General features: G+C 49.3%; 2 protein-coding genes across 4 annotated transcripts; one reads left to right on the forward strand and one right to left on the reverse strand.

Moving 5' to 3' along the window:
• Positions 1-834: 834 nt before the first annotated feature.
• Positions 835-2984, reverse strand: LOC142429189 (glutathione S-transferase theta-2B-like). Of its 2 annotated transcripts, none has more exons than XM_075534226.1 (5): positions 2873-2984; positions 2216-2303; positions 1451-1601; positions 1246-1377; positions 835-1044 (listed from the first exon to the last, which is right to left on the reverse strand). In XM_075534226.1, exons 1-5 carry the CDS (start codon positions 2982-2984, stop codon positions 835-837), a joined length of 693 nt encoding a protein of 230 aa, XP_075390341.1. The 2 variants fall into 2 exon arrangements, with proteins under 2 accessions (XP_075390341.1, XP_075390340.1); XM_075534225.1 differs by having other exon boundaries at positions 1204-1377.
• A 10723-nt stretch (positions 2985-13707) lies between these two features.
• LOC142428762 (glutathione S-transferase theta-2B-like) lies at positions 13708-15954 on the forward strand. 2 transcript variants are annotated; one of them, XM_075533590.1, is made up of 5 exons: positions 13708-13824; positions 14394-14476; positions 15105-15255; positions 15329-15502; positions 15766-15954. In XM_075533590.1, exons 1-5 carry the CDS (start codon positions 13708-13710, stop codon positions 15952-15954), a joined length of 714 nt encoding a protein of 237 aa, XP_075389705.1. The 2 variants fall into 2 exon arrangements, with proteins under 2 accessions (XP_075389705.1, XP_075389706.1); XM_075533591.1 differs by having other exon boundaries at positions 15329-15460.
• Positions 15955-16769: the final 815 nt, after the last annotated feature.

Genomic DNA, 16769 nt, shown 5'->3' on the forward strand with positions numbered 1-16769 from the left:
TCTGGCTGACTGCTGGTGACCTGCCTTGCTGTTTGCTGCCTGTGCCCGGAGAGCCTGAATTGCTCTACAGAGACTCCGGCGGCCCTCACGACTTGAAGGACAGCCAGTGTCTCACAGCTGTCTCACGGGAGCAAAGTCCACTGAGCCATTTAGACTGCTTTATAATTTAATTAACTGTTTGCTTCCTATGTTATACATCTATCCATCTCTACAAATATATATAACCTTATCGGCAATCTGGTTTGTTTCTCTAGAGAACCCTGCCAAACCACCGCTTGTTTAAGTTTCTGTTCGGTGCAAAGTGTAAAGCACTCCAGCAAAGGGTTTCACTCTGTCTTTATTTTTTTCTCTTTTGCACCCATCATGTCGATTGACCAATGTGATAGTCTGATCATGCCACTGAAGGAATGTCTTATTTTAAAACGGTACAGTCTCAAGTTCCCGGGGACGCTCCTGCCCTGTCCTTTGGTGTTGCTGTGAGTTGACAGTGACTTAGGTTTGGGTTTGGTCCCCATAATGGAGCTCCTCCCCACACCATCCACATCTTCTCTGTGAGCCCTGTTTGCATGCCTTCTTTCCGACCCTGCGTGAACATCTCTCTGTGGGCCTGCTAGCCTTTGAACTTAACTGATGGATTGTCCTAAGGTGTGCATCCCTCCCCTCAACGGGTATCTTCTTCACCTGGCTCCTCAGAAACTCCTTCGGTGGAGTGGATTTGAATGTCCTGCTGCAAACCCATGTCTGGGCGGAGATCCGAAAGAGGGATCAGAGCAGGCGATTGACACAGTGTTTATTGTTACTTTCACTGACAGCCCCCGTCGGCCTTCTGCCCACTCAGGGGATCCTGGAGAGCCGCTTCAGCATATTGGGGTGGGCCTCAGGTGCGGGTGTCGGGATGGTCTTACTGGCATTCCACTCCAGGATGCTCATGATAGATCTGTGAGCCTCCTCACAAAGCTCTGCACCCAGGAAGGTCTCCACACGCTTGTGCCAGCTTGCCAGCTGTGGCCGCCCCTCATACAGGTCCAATCCGAGAGCGAAGGGCTGTGGGGACAGAGGTGGGCATTGTGGGGTCCTGAGGCCCCCGACCAGGGGCACTGACCTGCACAGGTGGTGTCGGGAACATTACTGATGTGTCCGCTGCCCAGGTCTTCCCCCCACCCGGCAAGCCCAGGATGTAGGAGGTCCACAGCCACCACCCACCTGCATCATCTCCTCCAGCGCCATGAGGTCAGCCAGGGTCACCTGTTGGCCAGTGAGGAAAGGCTTGTTCCCCAGGAACCTGGCATTCAGCTTGTCCAGTGCCTCATCTATGGCAGTTCTGTTGCGACACACCTTTTCCTCAGGGACCTGGGTTCCAATGAGCGGTGCCAGCACCTGAAGGTGGCAGCGGGTGGCTCAGTCTGTGGCCCACTCGACCCTTCTCCAGCCCCTCTTGAGCATTCCTCACCTTCGTCCACAGCATCACACCAAAGGTTCCCCGTATAAAATCTGCATGCCAGCCCAGGTACTCGTGGACCCGGGCCCGGGCCTGCAGCTCAGCCGGGTACCAATGGTCGTCCGTGTGGTACTTTTGGCTCAGGTAGATCAGGATGGCCGTGCTGAAGCAGGGACACTGCAGTGAGGGCCTGGCTCCGGCCCTAGACATCCACCACCGAGGCCCTGTCTCTGCCCTCATCTGGGCTCCACTCTTTGCTTTGCCCTCACCAGCACCTCAATATCCTAACAGTGAACCTGAAGCGCTGGCCCTGCACCTCCCTTCTGCACCCAGACTCCCAGTGGGAAAGTCATTTGTATGAGGCAGCTCAGCTGGGGAGGGGCTTCCCACCAGACTAACAGGACACCCGCACAGTGGATCCTCTGGCAAGCCACCTGGAGGGTTGTGGCCTCAGGGGAGGCCGGGGAGAGGGATGGGGGGTTTGTGCTCCTCATGGTTCACTCCATGGAATGAGGAGGGAGCCCTGGGCAGCCTTCATTTGTCCCACTGCTCTGGGCTGATGACCATGGAGGGATATTTTCCATTCCATTTTCCCACCTTCAGGTCACAGACACCACCGCCCCCACCAAGTCTATCCCATCATCCTCTCTTCTGGGGTCACTCACTGAGCGGCTAGGGAGATCCTGATTCCAGGGGACAAGGCAGGAGAGGAGAGGGGACTGGGGTAGAGGCAGGAGCCAATAGGGCTTAGGGTCAGCAGTGTGCGTGGAGAAGTACCTTTCAGTCAAGACGAAGTCATCATCCTTGAGGGTAGGGATCTTCTGCAAGCTGTTCAGCTTGGAGAAATGCTTGCTGACCTGCTCCCCTAGGAGGGGGTTATGTAAAGGTGAGGGCACGAGCGAGCCCTGTGCCTGCCTGCCCTCCCCACAGTCCTTCCCACCAGAGCCCCTGAAGTAGCCAGGGCAGTGAAGTGTGGCAGACATGGGTGTGGGAAGACAGAGAGGTTATTTGTGCTCGGCCCGTACACACAGGGTGAGTGGTTTGAATCTACACAGTGGAACCTCGCAATAAAGGCCTGGTACCCTGCCTCAGAAAGATGATCCTCAAGAAAGCCCCAAGGCCAGGGGTGACCCCCAGCCCCTCTCTGGCCTCTCAGGCCACTCTGCGATTGTCCATTTACACAAGTTCTGCTGGGACCTGTGACCATCACCAGATTCCACCTGGCAAAAGGCTGAATATTCAGCCGCTTAGCAGGTATCAGAAAGTTGCTGAATTACCTGGCTGAGGTTATCTCCTTGTTTCTGGGGATGGGAGGAGGAACAGTGGGGTGATAGGGGGTAATCAAGGGACTCCTGTGGAGGAAGGATTGGGAGAGGGGAATTTGTGGGACGTTAGGATCAAGGGATGCTCAGGAAGGAGGCAGCCGCACCCCACCTTTGAGCAGGTCCACAGCTCGCAGCTCGAAGGGGATGCGGTTCTTCTTGGCGAAGATGTAGACAGCGCGGCAGGGCTGGGACAGCAGGTCCAGGTACAGCTCCAGACCCATGGTGAGGGCTGCAGTTCTGGCCCGCAGCCCTGGGAGATTCAGAGTTTAACAGCAGTGGTGGCCACTCCCACAGCCCCATGTCCTCAGGGCAGCCTGTCTGTGCCAATGGCCAGCGGGACCTGGAAGCAAGTGGCTTTCTGGGTGGGGACCTGGTGAAACCAGGTTCCCTTCCCGCAACTCTCTACTCTACCCCACTCCTGGAAAGTCACCTGCATGCTGCTACTGGGCAGCGGGAGAAAGTGAGTCCTAACCTGGGCATCCCATGCCTGGGAACCCAAACCTAGCCCTCTGGGGAAGGCCTACCACTGCCTGCGGGCCAATCTCTGCACATGATCCATGTCCTCATTCTCTTTTCTTCCAGATGCATGGGTGAAGAGCCCAGGTCATGGGAACTGAGCGCTGGTGGGCAGGATGCTCGCTCTTTCCCACGTTGAACAAATGGACCTGGGAATGTGAGTGTGGCGGGGAACAGCAATGCGATACCACTGAGTACACAGTACCTGTTAAACTGTAGGGACCCTGAGGGTGTAGTGGTTTTCGGTAGGGCTGCGATCAGCATGGTGAGGAGTTTGAAACCAGCTGCTGCTCTGCGGGAGAAAGGCTGGGCTCTCAACTCCCTGATGGATTACCGTCTCAGGAACCAAAGGGGAACCAATGCTGTCAGTCAGCCCTGACTGGCTGTCTGTGAGTTGGGTTCATTATACTGCTTATCCTGATTGGAATTAATTGAGTGCTGAGTGCATCCTAATTATGTCCATGGCATTGTGGTTATGAGAATCTAAGTGCGTTATGATAATAGCTTATACTATTACCACCATCGTATTTCATAGATGTAATGACTAAGTTACTGAGTTATTGTATTGTTATTAGAGCTCTGGTGGGGTAGGGCTCACATGTCGCTGCTCACGGCAAGGTCAGCAGTTCTGAACCACCAGTCGCCCGCCTCTCCTCTTGTCAACCTCCCGGGACTTCTCAGGATCAGCTTGCTCTGTAGAGAGGAGAACGTGTTTATCTGTCCTAATTTTGCCACACGTTTGTAGGGGGTGAAAAACGTTCGAGTTGAAAAGACTAAATGAAGTTCCTTAGACATAATGTTTCCCTTCTCCTCCCCCCGTCTGTTTTGGTAATGGAGATGGTAAGGCACTGTAAGCCCTCTCAGACACCTTGCTTGATTATTAACTTGTCAGACCATTTAGATAGACTTCATTGGCATGTAAATTTCAGCTCCTTGCTCTCAGAGATAAAGAGAGAGCAGGAGCTTAAAGGAACAGACACCAGATGGGACTGTGGATCCTTTTTTCACACACACACAGGATCATCTGAAATGCTGAAAAATTCTTAATAAATTTTTTCAGCCGTTGTTCTTTTTGTTTTAAACATTTCATTGGGAGCTCTTACAGGTATTATTAAAATCCAAAATTTCATTAGATCTAGCACGACTTTACAGTTGCTGCCATCATCATTTTCAACACACTTTCTTTTCTTCTTGAAATCCTTGATATCTGCTCCCCTTCATGCCCTCCCTCCTGATTCCACCAGCCCCCTCCCTCAATATATTATTATTATTATTACTGGGGTTTATTTGGCCAGAACTTCCACCAAACCATTCACCCAATCACGTAAAACTCTTGATTTTTTCCTTGCCAGTGGGGTTAAACAGTCACCATTGCTATCTGTTTCCCTTTCCCACCTCTCTCCACCTCTCTTCCAGTATCCGCAGGGTCATTACTCCCCTTACTGTTTCTGAGGGGCTTCTCTACTTGAATTTTCTGCACCGGAAGATCTCGATTGCACCAATGTACATACACAGGTCTAGTGAGATTAGTGAGGTAAAAGTAAAGCCATAACAGTGAAAGAATTAGAAACCGCATTTCATTTTCTTGCTATGGCTTGCACCTTGAGATCCATTTCATTCACACCTCGCTGGGGTACCACTGACCCATGTATAAGCCAACCCCAGTTGTTCAGCACATTTTCAGATATCGACACCTGTCTCCCTCATGTTCAGAACCTCAGGTGACACAGCGACAGACCCCAGGGAAGTCCAGGAGGCTCAGCCTTCTCCCAGCATGGAGGGCGACACAGGAGGTGGGGCCATGAATGGAGCCCCAGACGTGAAGGCACCTGGTGTAGGAAGATTGAAAACTCTTGTCCCCTGACTTGAGATCCTTGTTGTGGTCCCAGATTGCTCCTCTGGGCTCTGCAGATGCTTGTTGGTTCAAAGGGGGAGAATGAGTGAGAGGGGTTGGGGGTGGGGGTGGTTTTTGGGCTCCCAGGCTGTGGTTAGGCCACAGTCTGAGAATCCTGCCTGAGCTGGGGATGGCACTGGGGGTCTCTGGAGGCTGTGAGCCAATGTGTTGTCCTGATTCTGGATTCCATGGTCCTGGGATGCTGCTGGACAGAGGCAAGCATCCCCGTCCTGACTCAGCTCACTGACCTGGGGAAACCAGGGCCTTCCTTTCATGTCTCTTTCCCCCTTCTGGGAAAACAGAGCAGAAGATTTCCTGCCTCTGGGGTCCCAGTTCTCTGCCCTGGGATCCCTGCAGCCTCAGCCTTCTCCTCTGCCCACAGGTCACCACCACAGCAAGGAGTATATCGAGATCAACCCCCTGAAAAAGCTGCCAAGCCTCAGAGATGGGAAGTTTGTTTTATCTGAAAGGTAACAGTTTCCTTGCACCCTCGGCTGTCGGCTTCAGGTTTAGCTGGCACTAGTGTGATTGTGTTGTTTCTTAATTGGAAATCACACATGCTCATGGGGGTGTGTGCACGTACACACACACACAGGGGCATGCACACACATTAAACTGTCATCTAATGAGCAGTAGGTTAAAACGTGAATGAAGTGCAACAGGACAGCAGGGGAGCAAACTTGCCAAATTCCAGAGGAATCCTGAAAATACACTTCTGACTTTTGTGGCAGACCAAGGCACCTCATCAGACTCCATTGGAAAACACTCATAAGGGTCAACAGACAGACCTGGGACTATCTGTCGCATTATTGTTTTATTTCACCCTATGTCGATCTCTATAAAATAGGCAGGACAAACAACCCCAAGGAGAAAACAAAGGGACTGGTCGTCCCAAGGGGGATATGGGAGATGCGGGGGTGGAGAGGGGGATCAGGGATCCAACAGATTCAGGGATAAGGGAACAACGAGATATCTAAAATCAGGCGAGGAGGGCATATAATGCCTGGTGGGGTCGATCAAGTGCAATGTGTCCCAGAGAACTTACTGAGAGCCAGAGTGAGGGTGGACATGATTGTGGGATAGGAGGAAGGTGAAAGGAAATAGAGGAAAGAAGTAGGAGGCAAAGCTACATATAGAGGTATAGCTAGAGGCAAGTATAGATGTAAATATATTGATTTATAATGAAAGGGATAGAGTCCAATGTACATATGTTTGTATATTAAATATTAAGTTAGCAGACAGACTTTGCCCCCTACTCAAGGCCTCCTGAAACACTAGAACACCTTGTTCTCCTAACCTGGAGCACTTTGATACTCACCTTCCTCACAGAATCTCTGAAGACCAAATGGGTGCATAAGCCAATGTGGCGAAGAAAGCTGATGGTGCCTGGCTGTCAAAACAGGTAGTGTCTGAGGTCTTAAAGGATTGAAGTTAAACAAGCAGCCATCTAGCAGGGAAGCAAAGTAGACCACATGGAAGAAGCACACCAGACTGTGTGATCCTGAGGTGTCAATGGGATCAAGTATCAGGCATCAGAAGACCCCAAACAAACAATCATATCAATGCAAACAGGGGGATTATAGTGGATACTTAAAGTCCATCAGGAGACAATTGCACATCCCCTATAGAAGGGTCACAAGAAGGCATGAGTCAACCAGAGTGCAGTATAGCACCAATGAAACACAGCATGCCTCCGGTTCGTGAATGTTTCCTATACCCCCCAATACCTCCCACCATGACCCAGTTCTACCTTACAAATCCCTGAGACTCTATGAGGCCGTCCAGGTGGAGTTTGTCCCAGGCTAAGTGACCCTTTCTCTTTGTCTGTCCACAGCCCATGTGGGGTAACTACAGTGTCTTCCACCACAGCTCCAAGCTGACTGAATGGCGCATGAGAGTGGGACTGACTATAGGATCATGCCTCTTCTCCGAGGCCCATGCCTGATTGTCAAAGTTGGCGGAGTGGGACTGCTCCACCCTGGACCCCAGGGTCAAAGAAAGGTTCTGCGAGATTCTACAGAAGTTCAAATGACTGCAGACGCAGCCCCGTCTTCAAGGGCCCTGTCAGCTCAGGCTCCCTGGGCCTCTTGGATGAAAGCAGTCCCATTTCTTGACCCAATAAAGAACTGATATTAGAACTGGGGCTGCTGGGCCAGGTCAGTTGGCGTAAGCTTAGGGCCCAATGTCAGAGAGAGTCTCAGGGAAAGAGATGCTGGTTTGTGGGTCCTTCCGATTGATGTTGGTCAAGAACACTGGTTAGAGAGTTTAATATCCCACCTTTGACAGTCGATAAATGAATCGGACAGAAGATGAGCAAGGAAATATGAAGGGTCTTCTGAAAGTTCCCAGGAATAATCCTGAGACCCAAAGAACTAGATGGTGCCCGGTGTTCAGACCAACTGTCCTGAAAGAGGTCATATTAAGAGATCTTGGACAGAGTCAGGCGGACATGAGGGACAGAACTCACAGTCCTGCACGAGAGCAGGTTACAGACTCTAGTAGGATTCCAAGACTATTCCTCTATAAGCCATATTCCTGTACCCCTCTCACCATTCCACTTAAAGAGTTTGGGGGGGTTTCAAGAAATAAAATCATATCATTGGTGAATAATGATAGTTTAGCCTCTGCCTTTCCCAGATGAATTGCTATGATGTCTCTTCTTTGCCTTATGTTGTGAGCTAGGACCTCCAGTACGATGTAAAATAGGAGTGGGGACAGGGCCATTCTTTTGTCAGTGGGATTGGTTTTGTCTTTCTGCATTGACTACCACCATGGCTGCTGGTCTTTCATATATAGATTGCATAATATGGAGGGATTTTCCTTCCATTCTTACCTTCTTGAGTGTCTTAAACAGGAATGGGCGTTGGATGTTGTCAAATGTTTTATCCACATGCATTAATATTAGCATGTGGTTATCATTTTTCATATAAATGTAGCCAATAGTACTAAGGGTCTTTTGTATGTTGAACCATCCCTGATATGAAACTGACTTGGTCGCGGTGAATTATTTTTATATATATTTTTTTATTCTATTGGCCAGTATTATGTTTAGAATTTTGCATCGATGTTCATTAGGGATATTGGTCTGTACTTCTCAATCCTTGTGGGATCCATGCCTGCTTTTGGTATAAGAGTTATAGTAGCTTCATAGAAAGAGATTGGGACTTTCCCATCTTCTATGTTCTGTAAGAGTTTCTGTAGGATTGGTACCCGTTCCTGCGCAAATGCTAGATGGCTCCCATGAAGTCATCTGGTCCAGGGGGTGTTTTGTTGGTAATCTCTTGATAACCTTGTCCATTTCTTCCTTTGTTGTGGGTCTGTGGACATTCTTGTTGTCCATTTGGAATAGTCTAGGCAGGGATGGTTTTTCCTAGTATTTGTCCATTTCGCCCAGGTTGTCGAATTTCTTGGAGTCTTGATAGTACTGTATAATTATCCTTTTGACTTCATTGGGGTTTTTTTGTTTGTTTGTTTTGTTTTGCAAATCTTATAAAAATCAAATGCACAATTTTAATAGCATTATTTATATCTGTTATTTTACTATTTTTCTGGGTAATGTGATTATTTTTTTAAAACGTTTTATTAGGGGCTCATACAACTCTTATCACAGTCCATACATATACATACATCAATTGTTTAAAGCACATCTGTACATTCTTTGCCCTAATCATTTTCTTTTCTTTCTTTTTTTTCCCTTTTCTTTTTTTACATTTTATTAGGGACTCATACAACTCTTATCACAATCCATACATATACATACATCAATTGTATAAAGCACATCCATACATTCCCCCCCCCAATCATTCTCAAAGCATTTGCTCTCCACTTAAGCCCTTTGCATCAGGTCCTCTTTTTTTCCCCCTTCCTCCCCGCTCCCCCCTCCCTCACGTGCCCTTTGTAATTTATACATCGTTATTTTGTCATATCTTGCTCTATCCAGAGTCTCCCTTCCCCCCCTTCTCTGCCGTCCCTCTCCCAGGGAGGAGGTCACATGTGGATCCCTGTAATCAGTTCCCCCTTTCCAACCCACTCACCCTACACTGTCCCAGCATCGCCCCTCACACCCTTGGTCCTGAAGGTATCATCCACCCTGGATTCCCTGTGCCTCCAGCCCTCATATGTACCAGTGTACAACCTCTGCCCTATCCAGCCCTGCAAGGTAGAATTCGGATCATGGTAGTTGGGGGGAGGAAGCATCCAGGATCTGGGGGAAAGCTGTGCTCTTCGTCGGTACTACCTTGCACCCTGACTGACCCATCTCCTCTCCTAAACCCCTCTATGAGGGGATCTCCAGTGGCCGACACTTGGGCCTTGGGTCTCCACTCTGCACTTCCCCCTTCATTCAATGTGGTATACACACACACACACACACACACACACACACACACATTCTTTTTTTTTGCATGATGCCTTATACCTGGTTGGGGTTTGTTTTAAAGTCCCCTGTTTCATCCCTCATCCTCACTATGGAGATTTGTTCTTTCCATTCTATACTTTGGTTTCTCAGCGGTCGGTCGATTCTGTTAATCGTTCCAAAGAACCAACTTTTAGCTGTATTAATTTTGTCACTCATTTTCTTGTTTTCCCTTTCCTGTATCTCAGCCCTGATTTTTATTCTTTCTTTCCTTTTGCTATCAGTAGGTAGTCCTGCTGACTCTGATCTAGTTGGTGTAATTTTGTACTAGCATATCAACCATAAGTGTCTCTTCCTTTTTCATGTGTGTATGTATTGTTATGAAACTTCCTCTGATATATGCATTTGCTGTGTCCCAAAGGTTTGAGTATGTTGTATTTTAATTTTCTTTGGATTCTAGAAACTTTCTGCTTTCATCTTTGATCTGGGCCTATACAAGTGCCTCTTGCAATAAAGAATTATTCATCCTCTAATTATTTGCTTGTTTTCTTAATTGTCTTTCTGTTGACTTCCTGCTTATGACATAGTGCTTGGAGAGCGAAGTCTGTATGATCTCTATATGCCTGAATTTACACAGGTTCAACGTGTGTCCAGCATATCTTCGAGTATGTGCCATGTGTGATAGAAAAGAAAGTGAATTTTCTGCACTTGGGTAGAGAGCTTTGAAAATATCTATCAGGTCAAGCCATCCAATGGTGCTGTTTATATCTGTAAGCTCCTTGTATCCCTGTGAGCTTTCTTTTTCAGAGGCACCTATTAAAGTCACCTACTATAATTGTTGAGCCTGTGATTCTTTTTTCATCTTTTGGAGTGATTGATTTAAAATTTTCACGGGTCTCTCATTGGGCGCATATATATTTACTATGCTCACTGGTTCTTGGTCTACTGTTCTCTTGAGCATTATAGAGTGCCGCTCCTTGTCTCTTGCTATGGCTTGTACCTTGAGATCCATTTTGTGCAAGATGAAGATTGAAATCTTTGCTAGTCTGATACTTTATAGTAAAAAATCCAGAAGAATTCATGTATAAGAGAGAGTTTTATATAAAGGTTAAGTGCAGATCAAGAAAGCATCCCAACACAGTGCTGTTCCAGCTCACAAGTCCAGCATTAATCAATATGCCCCACAGCAATCCAACCGTATTGTAGCTACAGTGTAGGCAGTGTGACCGGTGTAAGCTCCCCACATGGGGGAAAACTAGGAGGGGAGCACAACACACCAGCAATGGGGATGAAATCTCTGAGGACTCTCTAGAGGAAACTCCTGACACTGGGCTCAGTGCTTGCCACTTCATCTGAACAGGTTTGGGGATGGTCACAACGGACAGCAGGTAGACCTGGAACTATTTATATGGTTTTAAATTATTTTTCATTATTATCATTATTGATATCTACTAATGTAAGCTAGACTGGACTAGCAACCTCAAGGAGACAGCAACGGGACTGACATTTGTGAGGTAGGGGGTATGGGAAGGAGAAGCAGTAAGCTAATACGTCAGGAACAGGGGACTAGCAAGGGACCTACAACTGAAGGCGAGGAGAGTGTAGGGTCCCTGGTAATGTAGATCAAGTGAGAGGCCCCTGAGAGGAATTGTGGAGAGGCAAATGGTGGGTGAACATGAGAGTCAGGTGGAGGAAAGAAAAAAAGAAATAGAGGAAACAACTGGGGAGTGAAAATTATGTCCACAGGTATAAACAGAGAAATGCATATATTTAAAGATATAAATATATACAGGTAGGTGAATTTCTTTATGTATGTATACATAAGTAAAGACAATAAGTAAACAGATGGCCTTTGAGGCTCCACTTAAATCCTATCTCAGTACAAGGATGGTTTGTTCCAATAATGTGACAGTCTATGATGTCATCTTCCTGACGCGATCGCTGAACACAACATGGGTGCATAAGCAAATGTGGTGATGAAAGTTGATGGTGCCTGGTTATTAAAAGACATAGCATCCGCGGTCTTAAAGGCTTGAAGGTAAACAAGTGGCCATCTATCCGGAAAGCAGCAAATCCCAAATGGTAGCAGCACACCAGCCTGTGTGATCATTAGGTATATATGGGAAAAGGAATCAGAAGTTCAAAGACAAGTAATCGCACTGATGTGAGGAACATGGGCAAGGTGGAGACCCACAGCCCACCTGTAAGACAGTGGGACAGCCCCTCACACAAGGGCCACACAGAAGGGCTGACACATCCAGTGTGCAGTAGGGCACTGATGAAACTCACAACTATCCTCCAGTTCTTCAAAATTTCCTTCCCTCACTATCATGGCTTTACTTTTACCTCACTAATCTCACTAGACCTGTGTATGTACATTGGTGCAATCGAGATCTTCCGGTGCAGAAAATTCAAGTAGAGAAGCCCCTCAGAAACAGTAAGGGGAGTAATGACCCTGCGGATACTGGAAGAGAGGTGGAGAGAGGGGGGAAAGGGAAACAGATAGCAATGGTGACTGTTTAACCCCACTGGCAAGGAAAAAAATCAGACTTTTAGGTGATTTGGTAAATGGGTTGGTGGGACTTTAGGCCCCCAAAAACCCAGTAATAATAACGATAATGATAATATATTGAGGGAGGGGCTGGTGGAATCAGGAGGGAAGGCATGAAGGGGAGCAGATATCAAGGATTTCAAGAAGAAAAGAAAGTGTGTTGAAAATGATGATGGCAGCAATTGTAAAGTCGTGCTAGATCTAATGAAATTTTGGATTTTAATAATACCTGTAAGAGCTCCCAATGAAATGTTTAAAACAAAAAGAACAACGGCTGAAAAAATTTATTAGGAATTTTTCAGCCTTTCAGATGATCCTGTGTGTGTGTGAAAAAAGGCTCCACAGTCCCATCTGGTGTCTGTTCCTTTAAGCTCCTGCTCTCTCTTTATCTCTGAGAGCAAGGAGCTGAAATTTACATGCCAATGAAGTCTATCTAAATGGTCTGACAAGTTAATAATCAAGCAAGGTGTCTGAGAGGGCTTACAGTGCCTTACCATCTCCATTACCAAAACAGACGGGGGGAGGAGAAGGGAAACATTATGTCTAAGGAACTTCATTTAGTCTTTTCAACTCGAACGTTTTTCACCCCCTACAAACGTGTGGCAAAATTAGGACAGATAAACACGTTCTCCTCTCTACAGAGCAAGCTGATCCTGAGAAGTTCCAGGAGGTTGACAAGAGGAGAGGCGGGCGACTGGTGGTTCAGAACTGCTGACCTTGCCGTGAGCAGCGACATGTGAGCCCTACCCCACCAGAGCTCTAATAACAATACAATAACTCAGTAACTTAGTCATTACATCTATGAAATACGATGGTGGTAATAGTATAAGCTATTATTATAACGCACTTAGATTCTCATAGCCACAATGCCATGGACATAATTAGGATGCACTCAGCACTCAAATAATTCCAATCAGGATAAGCAGTATAATGAACCCAACTCACAGACAGCCAGTCAGTGCTGACTGACAGCATTGGTTCCCCTATGGTTCCTGAGACGGTAATCCGTCAGGGAGTTGAAAGCCCAGTCTTTCTCCCGCAGAGCAGCAGCTGGTTTCAAACTCCTCACCATGCTGATCGCAGCCCTACCGAAAACCACGACACCCTCAGGGTCCCTACAGTTTAACAGGTACTGTGTACTCAGTGGTATCGCGTTGCTGTTGCCCGCCACACTCACATTCCCAGGTCCATTTGTTCAGCGTGGGAAAGAGCGAGCATCCTGCCCACCAGCGCTCAGTTCCCATGACCTGGGCTCTTCACCCATGCATCTGGAAGAAAAGAGAATGAGGACATGGATCATGTGCAGAGATTGGCCCGCAGGCAGTGGTAGGCCTTCCCCAGAGGGCTAGCTTTGGGTTCCCAGGCATGGGATGCCCAGGTTAGGACTCACTTTCTCCCGCTGCCCAGTAGCAGCATGCAGGTGACTTTCCAGGAGTGGGGTAGAGTAGAGAGTTGCGGGAAGGGAACTTGGTTTCACCAGGTCTCCACCCAGGAAGCTACTTGCTTCCAGGCCACGCTGGCCATTGGCACAGACAGGCTGCCCTGAGGACACGGGCCTGTGGGAGTGGCCACCACTGCTGTTAAACTCTGAATCTCCCAGGGCTGCGGGCCAGAACTGCAGCCCTCACCATGGGTCTGGAGCTGTACCTGGACCTGCTGTCCCAGCCCTGCCGCGCTGTCTACATCTTCACCAAGAAGAACCGCATCCCCTTCGAGCTGCAAGCTGTGAACCTGCTCAAAGGTGGGGTGCGACCGACTCCTTCCTGAGCATTCCCTGATCCTAATGCCCCACAAATTCCCTTCTCCCAATCCTTCCTCCCAAGAGCCCCTTGATCACCCCCCCATCACCCCACTGCCCCTCCTTCCCTCCCTAGAATCAAGGAGGGAACCTCAGACACGTGATTCTGCACCTTTACGGTACCTGCTACGCTGCTGAATCTTCAGCCTTCTGCCTGGTGGAATCTGGTGATGGTCACAGGTCCCACCGGAACTTGTGTAAATCAACAATCGCAGAGTGGCTTGAGAAGCCAAAGAGCGGCTGGGGGTCACCCGTGGCCTTGAGGATTTCTTGAGGATCATCTTTCTGAGGCAGGGTGCAAGGCCTTTCTTGCGAGGTCCCACTGTGTAGATACAAACCACTCACCCTGCGGGTACTTGCTGAGCACAAATAACCTCTCTGTCTTCCCGCACCTATGTCGGAGAGTCTTCACTGCCCTGAACACTTCAGGGGCTCTGGTGGGAAGGACTGTGAGGAGGGCAGGCAGGCACAGGGCTCGCTCGTGCCCCTGACCTTACATAACCCCCTCTTAAGGGAGCAGACCAGCAAGCATTTCTCCAAGCTGAACAGCTTGCAGAAGGTCCCTACCCTCAAGGATGATGACTTCGTCTTGACTGAAAGGTACTTCCCCATGCACACTGCTGACCCGAGCCCTGCTGGCTCCTGCCTCTGCCCCAGCCCCCTCTCCTCTCCTGCCGTGTCCCATGGAACCAGGATCTCCCTGGCCACTCAGTGAGTGACCCCAAAAGGGAGTATGATGGGATAGACCTGGTTGGGCGGTGGTATCTATGACCTGTAGGTGGGAAATGGAATGAAAAATGTCCCTCCAACTTTATAACGGCCCCTGGTCATCAGCCCAGAGCAGTGGGACAAATGAAGGCTGGCCAGGGCTCCCTCCTCCATCCATGTACTGGGCCATTAGGAGCACAAGAGCCCCATCCCTCTCCCAGACCACCCCTGAGGCCCCAACCCTCCAGGTGGTTTGCCAGAGGACCCACTGTGCGGGTGTTGTGTTGGTCTGGTGGGAAGCCCCTCCCCAGCTGAGCCGCCTCCGACAAATGACTTTCCCAATGGGAGCTGGGTTGCAAAAGGTAGGTGCAGGGCCAGAGATTCAGGATCACTGTTAGGATATTGAGGTGCTGGTGAGGTGAAAGCAAAGAGTGGAGCCCAGATACGGGCAGAGACAGGGCCTAGGTTGGGGGATGTCTAGGGCCGGAGCCAGGCCCTCACTGCAGTGTCCCTGCTTCAGCACGGCCATCCTGATCTACCTGAGCCAAAAGTACCACACGGACGACCATTGGTACCCGGCTGAGCTGCAGGCCCGGGCCCGGGTCCACGAGTACCTGGGCTGGCATGCAGATTTTATACGGGGCACCTTTGGTGTGATGCTGTGGACGAAGGTGAGGAATGCTCAAGAGGGGCTGGAGAAGGGTCGAGTGGGCCACAGACTGAGCCACCCGCTGCCACCCTCAGGTGCTGGCACCGCTCATTGGAACCCAGGTCCCTGAGGAAAAGGTGTGTCGCAATAGAACTGCCATAGATGAAGCACTGGACAAGCTGAATGCCAGGTTCCTGGGGAACAAGCCTTTCCTCACTGGCCAACAGGTGACCCTGGCTGACCTCATGGCGCTGGAGGAGATGATGCAGGTGGGTGGTGGCTGTGGACCTCCTACATCCCTCATCCCTGTCCCTTTGGATAGACAGTAACACTGGGGCCTGACAGACAGCCAGGTGCTGGCCCAGAGCCTCAGTCCCTACAGGCTGCACTGCAGCGGCATTCCTGGGCTTGCCGGGTGGGGGAAGACCTGGGCAGCGGACACATCAGTAAATGTTCCCGACACCACCTGTGCAGGTCAGTGCCCCTGGTCGGGGGCCTCAGGATCCCACAATGCCCACCTCTGTCCCCACAGCCCATCGCTCTCGGATTGGACCTGTATGAGGGGCAGCCGCAGCTGGCAAGCTGGCACAAGCGTGTGGAGACCTTCCTGGGTGCAGAGCAGTGTGAGGAGGCTCACGCCTCTATCATGAGCATCCTGGAGCGGAATGCCAGTAAGACCATCCCGACACCCACACCTGAGGCCCACCCCAATATGCTGTAACGGCTCTCCAGGATCCCCTGAGTGGGCAGAAGGCCGACGGGGGCTGTCAGTGAAAGTAACAATAAACACTGTGTCAATCGCCTGCTCTGATCCCTCTTTCGGATCTCCACCCAGACATGGGTTTGCAGGAGGACATTCAAATCCACTCCACAGAAAGAGTTTCTGAGGAGCCAGGTGAAGAAGATACCTGTTGAGGGGAGGGATGCACACCTTAGGACAATCCATCAGTTAAGTTCAAAGGCTAGCAGGCCCACAGAGAGATGTTCACGCAGGGTCGGAAAGAAGGCATGCAAACAGGGCTCACAGAGAAGATGTGGATGGTGTGGGGAGGAGCTCCATTATGGGGACCAAACCCAAACCTAAGTCACTGTCAACTCACAGCAACACCAAAGGACAGGGCAGGAGCGTCCCCGGGAACTTGAGACTGTACCGTTTTAAAATAAGACATTCCTTCAGTGGCATGATCAGACTATCACATTGGTCAATCGACATGATGGGTGCAAAAGAGAAAAAATTAAAGACAGAGTGAAACCCTTTGCTGGAGTGCTTTACACTTTGCACCGAACAGAAACTTAAACAAGCGGTGGTTTGGCAGGGTTCTCTAGAGAAACAAACCAGATTGCCGATAAGGTTATATATATTTATAGAGATGGATAGATGTATAACATAGGAAGCAAACAGATAATTAAATTATATAGCAGTCTAAATGGCTCAGTGGACCTTGCTCCCGTGAGACAGCTGTGAGACACTGGCAGTCCTTAAAGTCTTGAGGGCCGCCGGAGTCTCTGTAGAGCAATTCAGGCTCTCCGGGTACA

Source organism: Tenrec ecaudatus, chromosome 16 (assembly GCF_050624435.1).
Source record: "Tenrec ecaudatus isolate mTenEca1 chromosome 16, mTenEca1.hap1, whole genome shotgun sequence".
NCBI lineage: Eukaryota > Metazoa > Chordata > Mammalia > Afrosoricida > Tenrecidae > Tenrec > Tenrec ecaudatus.

Coding starts and splice junctions, on each gene's coding strand:
- LOC142429189 (XM_075534225.1), bottom strand. CDS start 2,984: ATGGGTCTGGAGCTGTACCTGGACCTGCTGTCCCAGCCCTGCCGCGCT. Junction 1,602..2,215: donor GACTTCGTCTTGACTGAAAG/GTACTTCTCCAC, acceptor TCCCTGCTTCAG/CACGGCCATCCTGATCTACC. Junction 1,378..1,450: donor GTGTGATGCTGTGGACGAAG/GTGAGGAATGCT, acceptor TGCCACCTTCAG/GTGCTGGCACCGCTCATTGG.
- LOC142428762 (XM_075533590.1), top strand. CDS start 13,708: ATGGGTCTGGAGCTGTACCTGGACCTGCTGTCCCAGCCCTGCCGCGCT. Junction 13,825..14,393: donor TGAACCTGCTCAAAGGTGGG/GTGCGACCGACT, acceptor CTCTTAAGGGAG/CAGACCAGCAAGCATTTCTC. Junction 15,503..15,765: donor CGCTGGAGGAGATGATGCAG/GTGGGTGGTGGC, acceptor CTGTCCCCACAG/CCCATCGCTCTCGGATTGGA.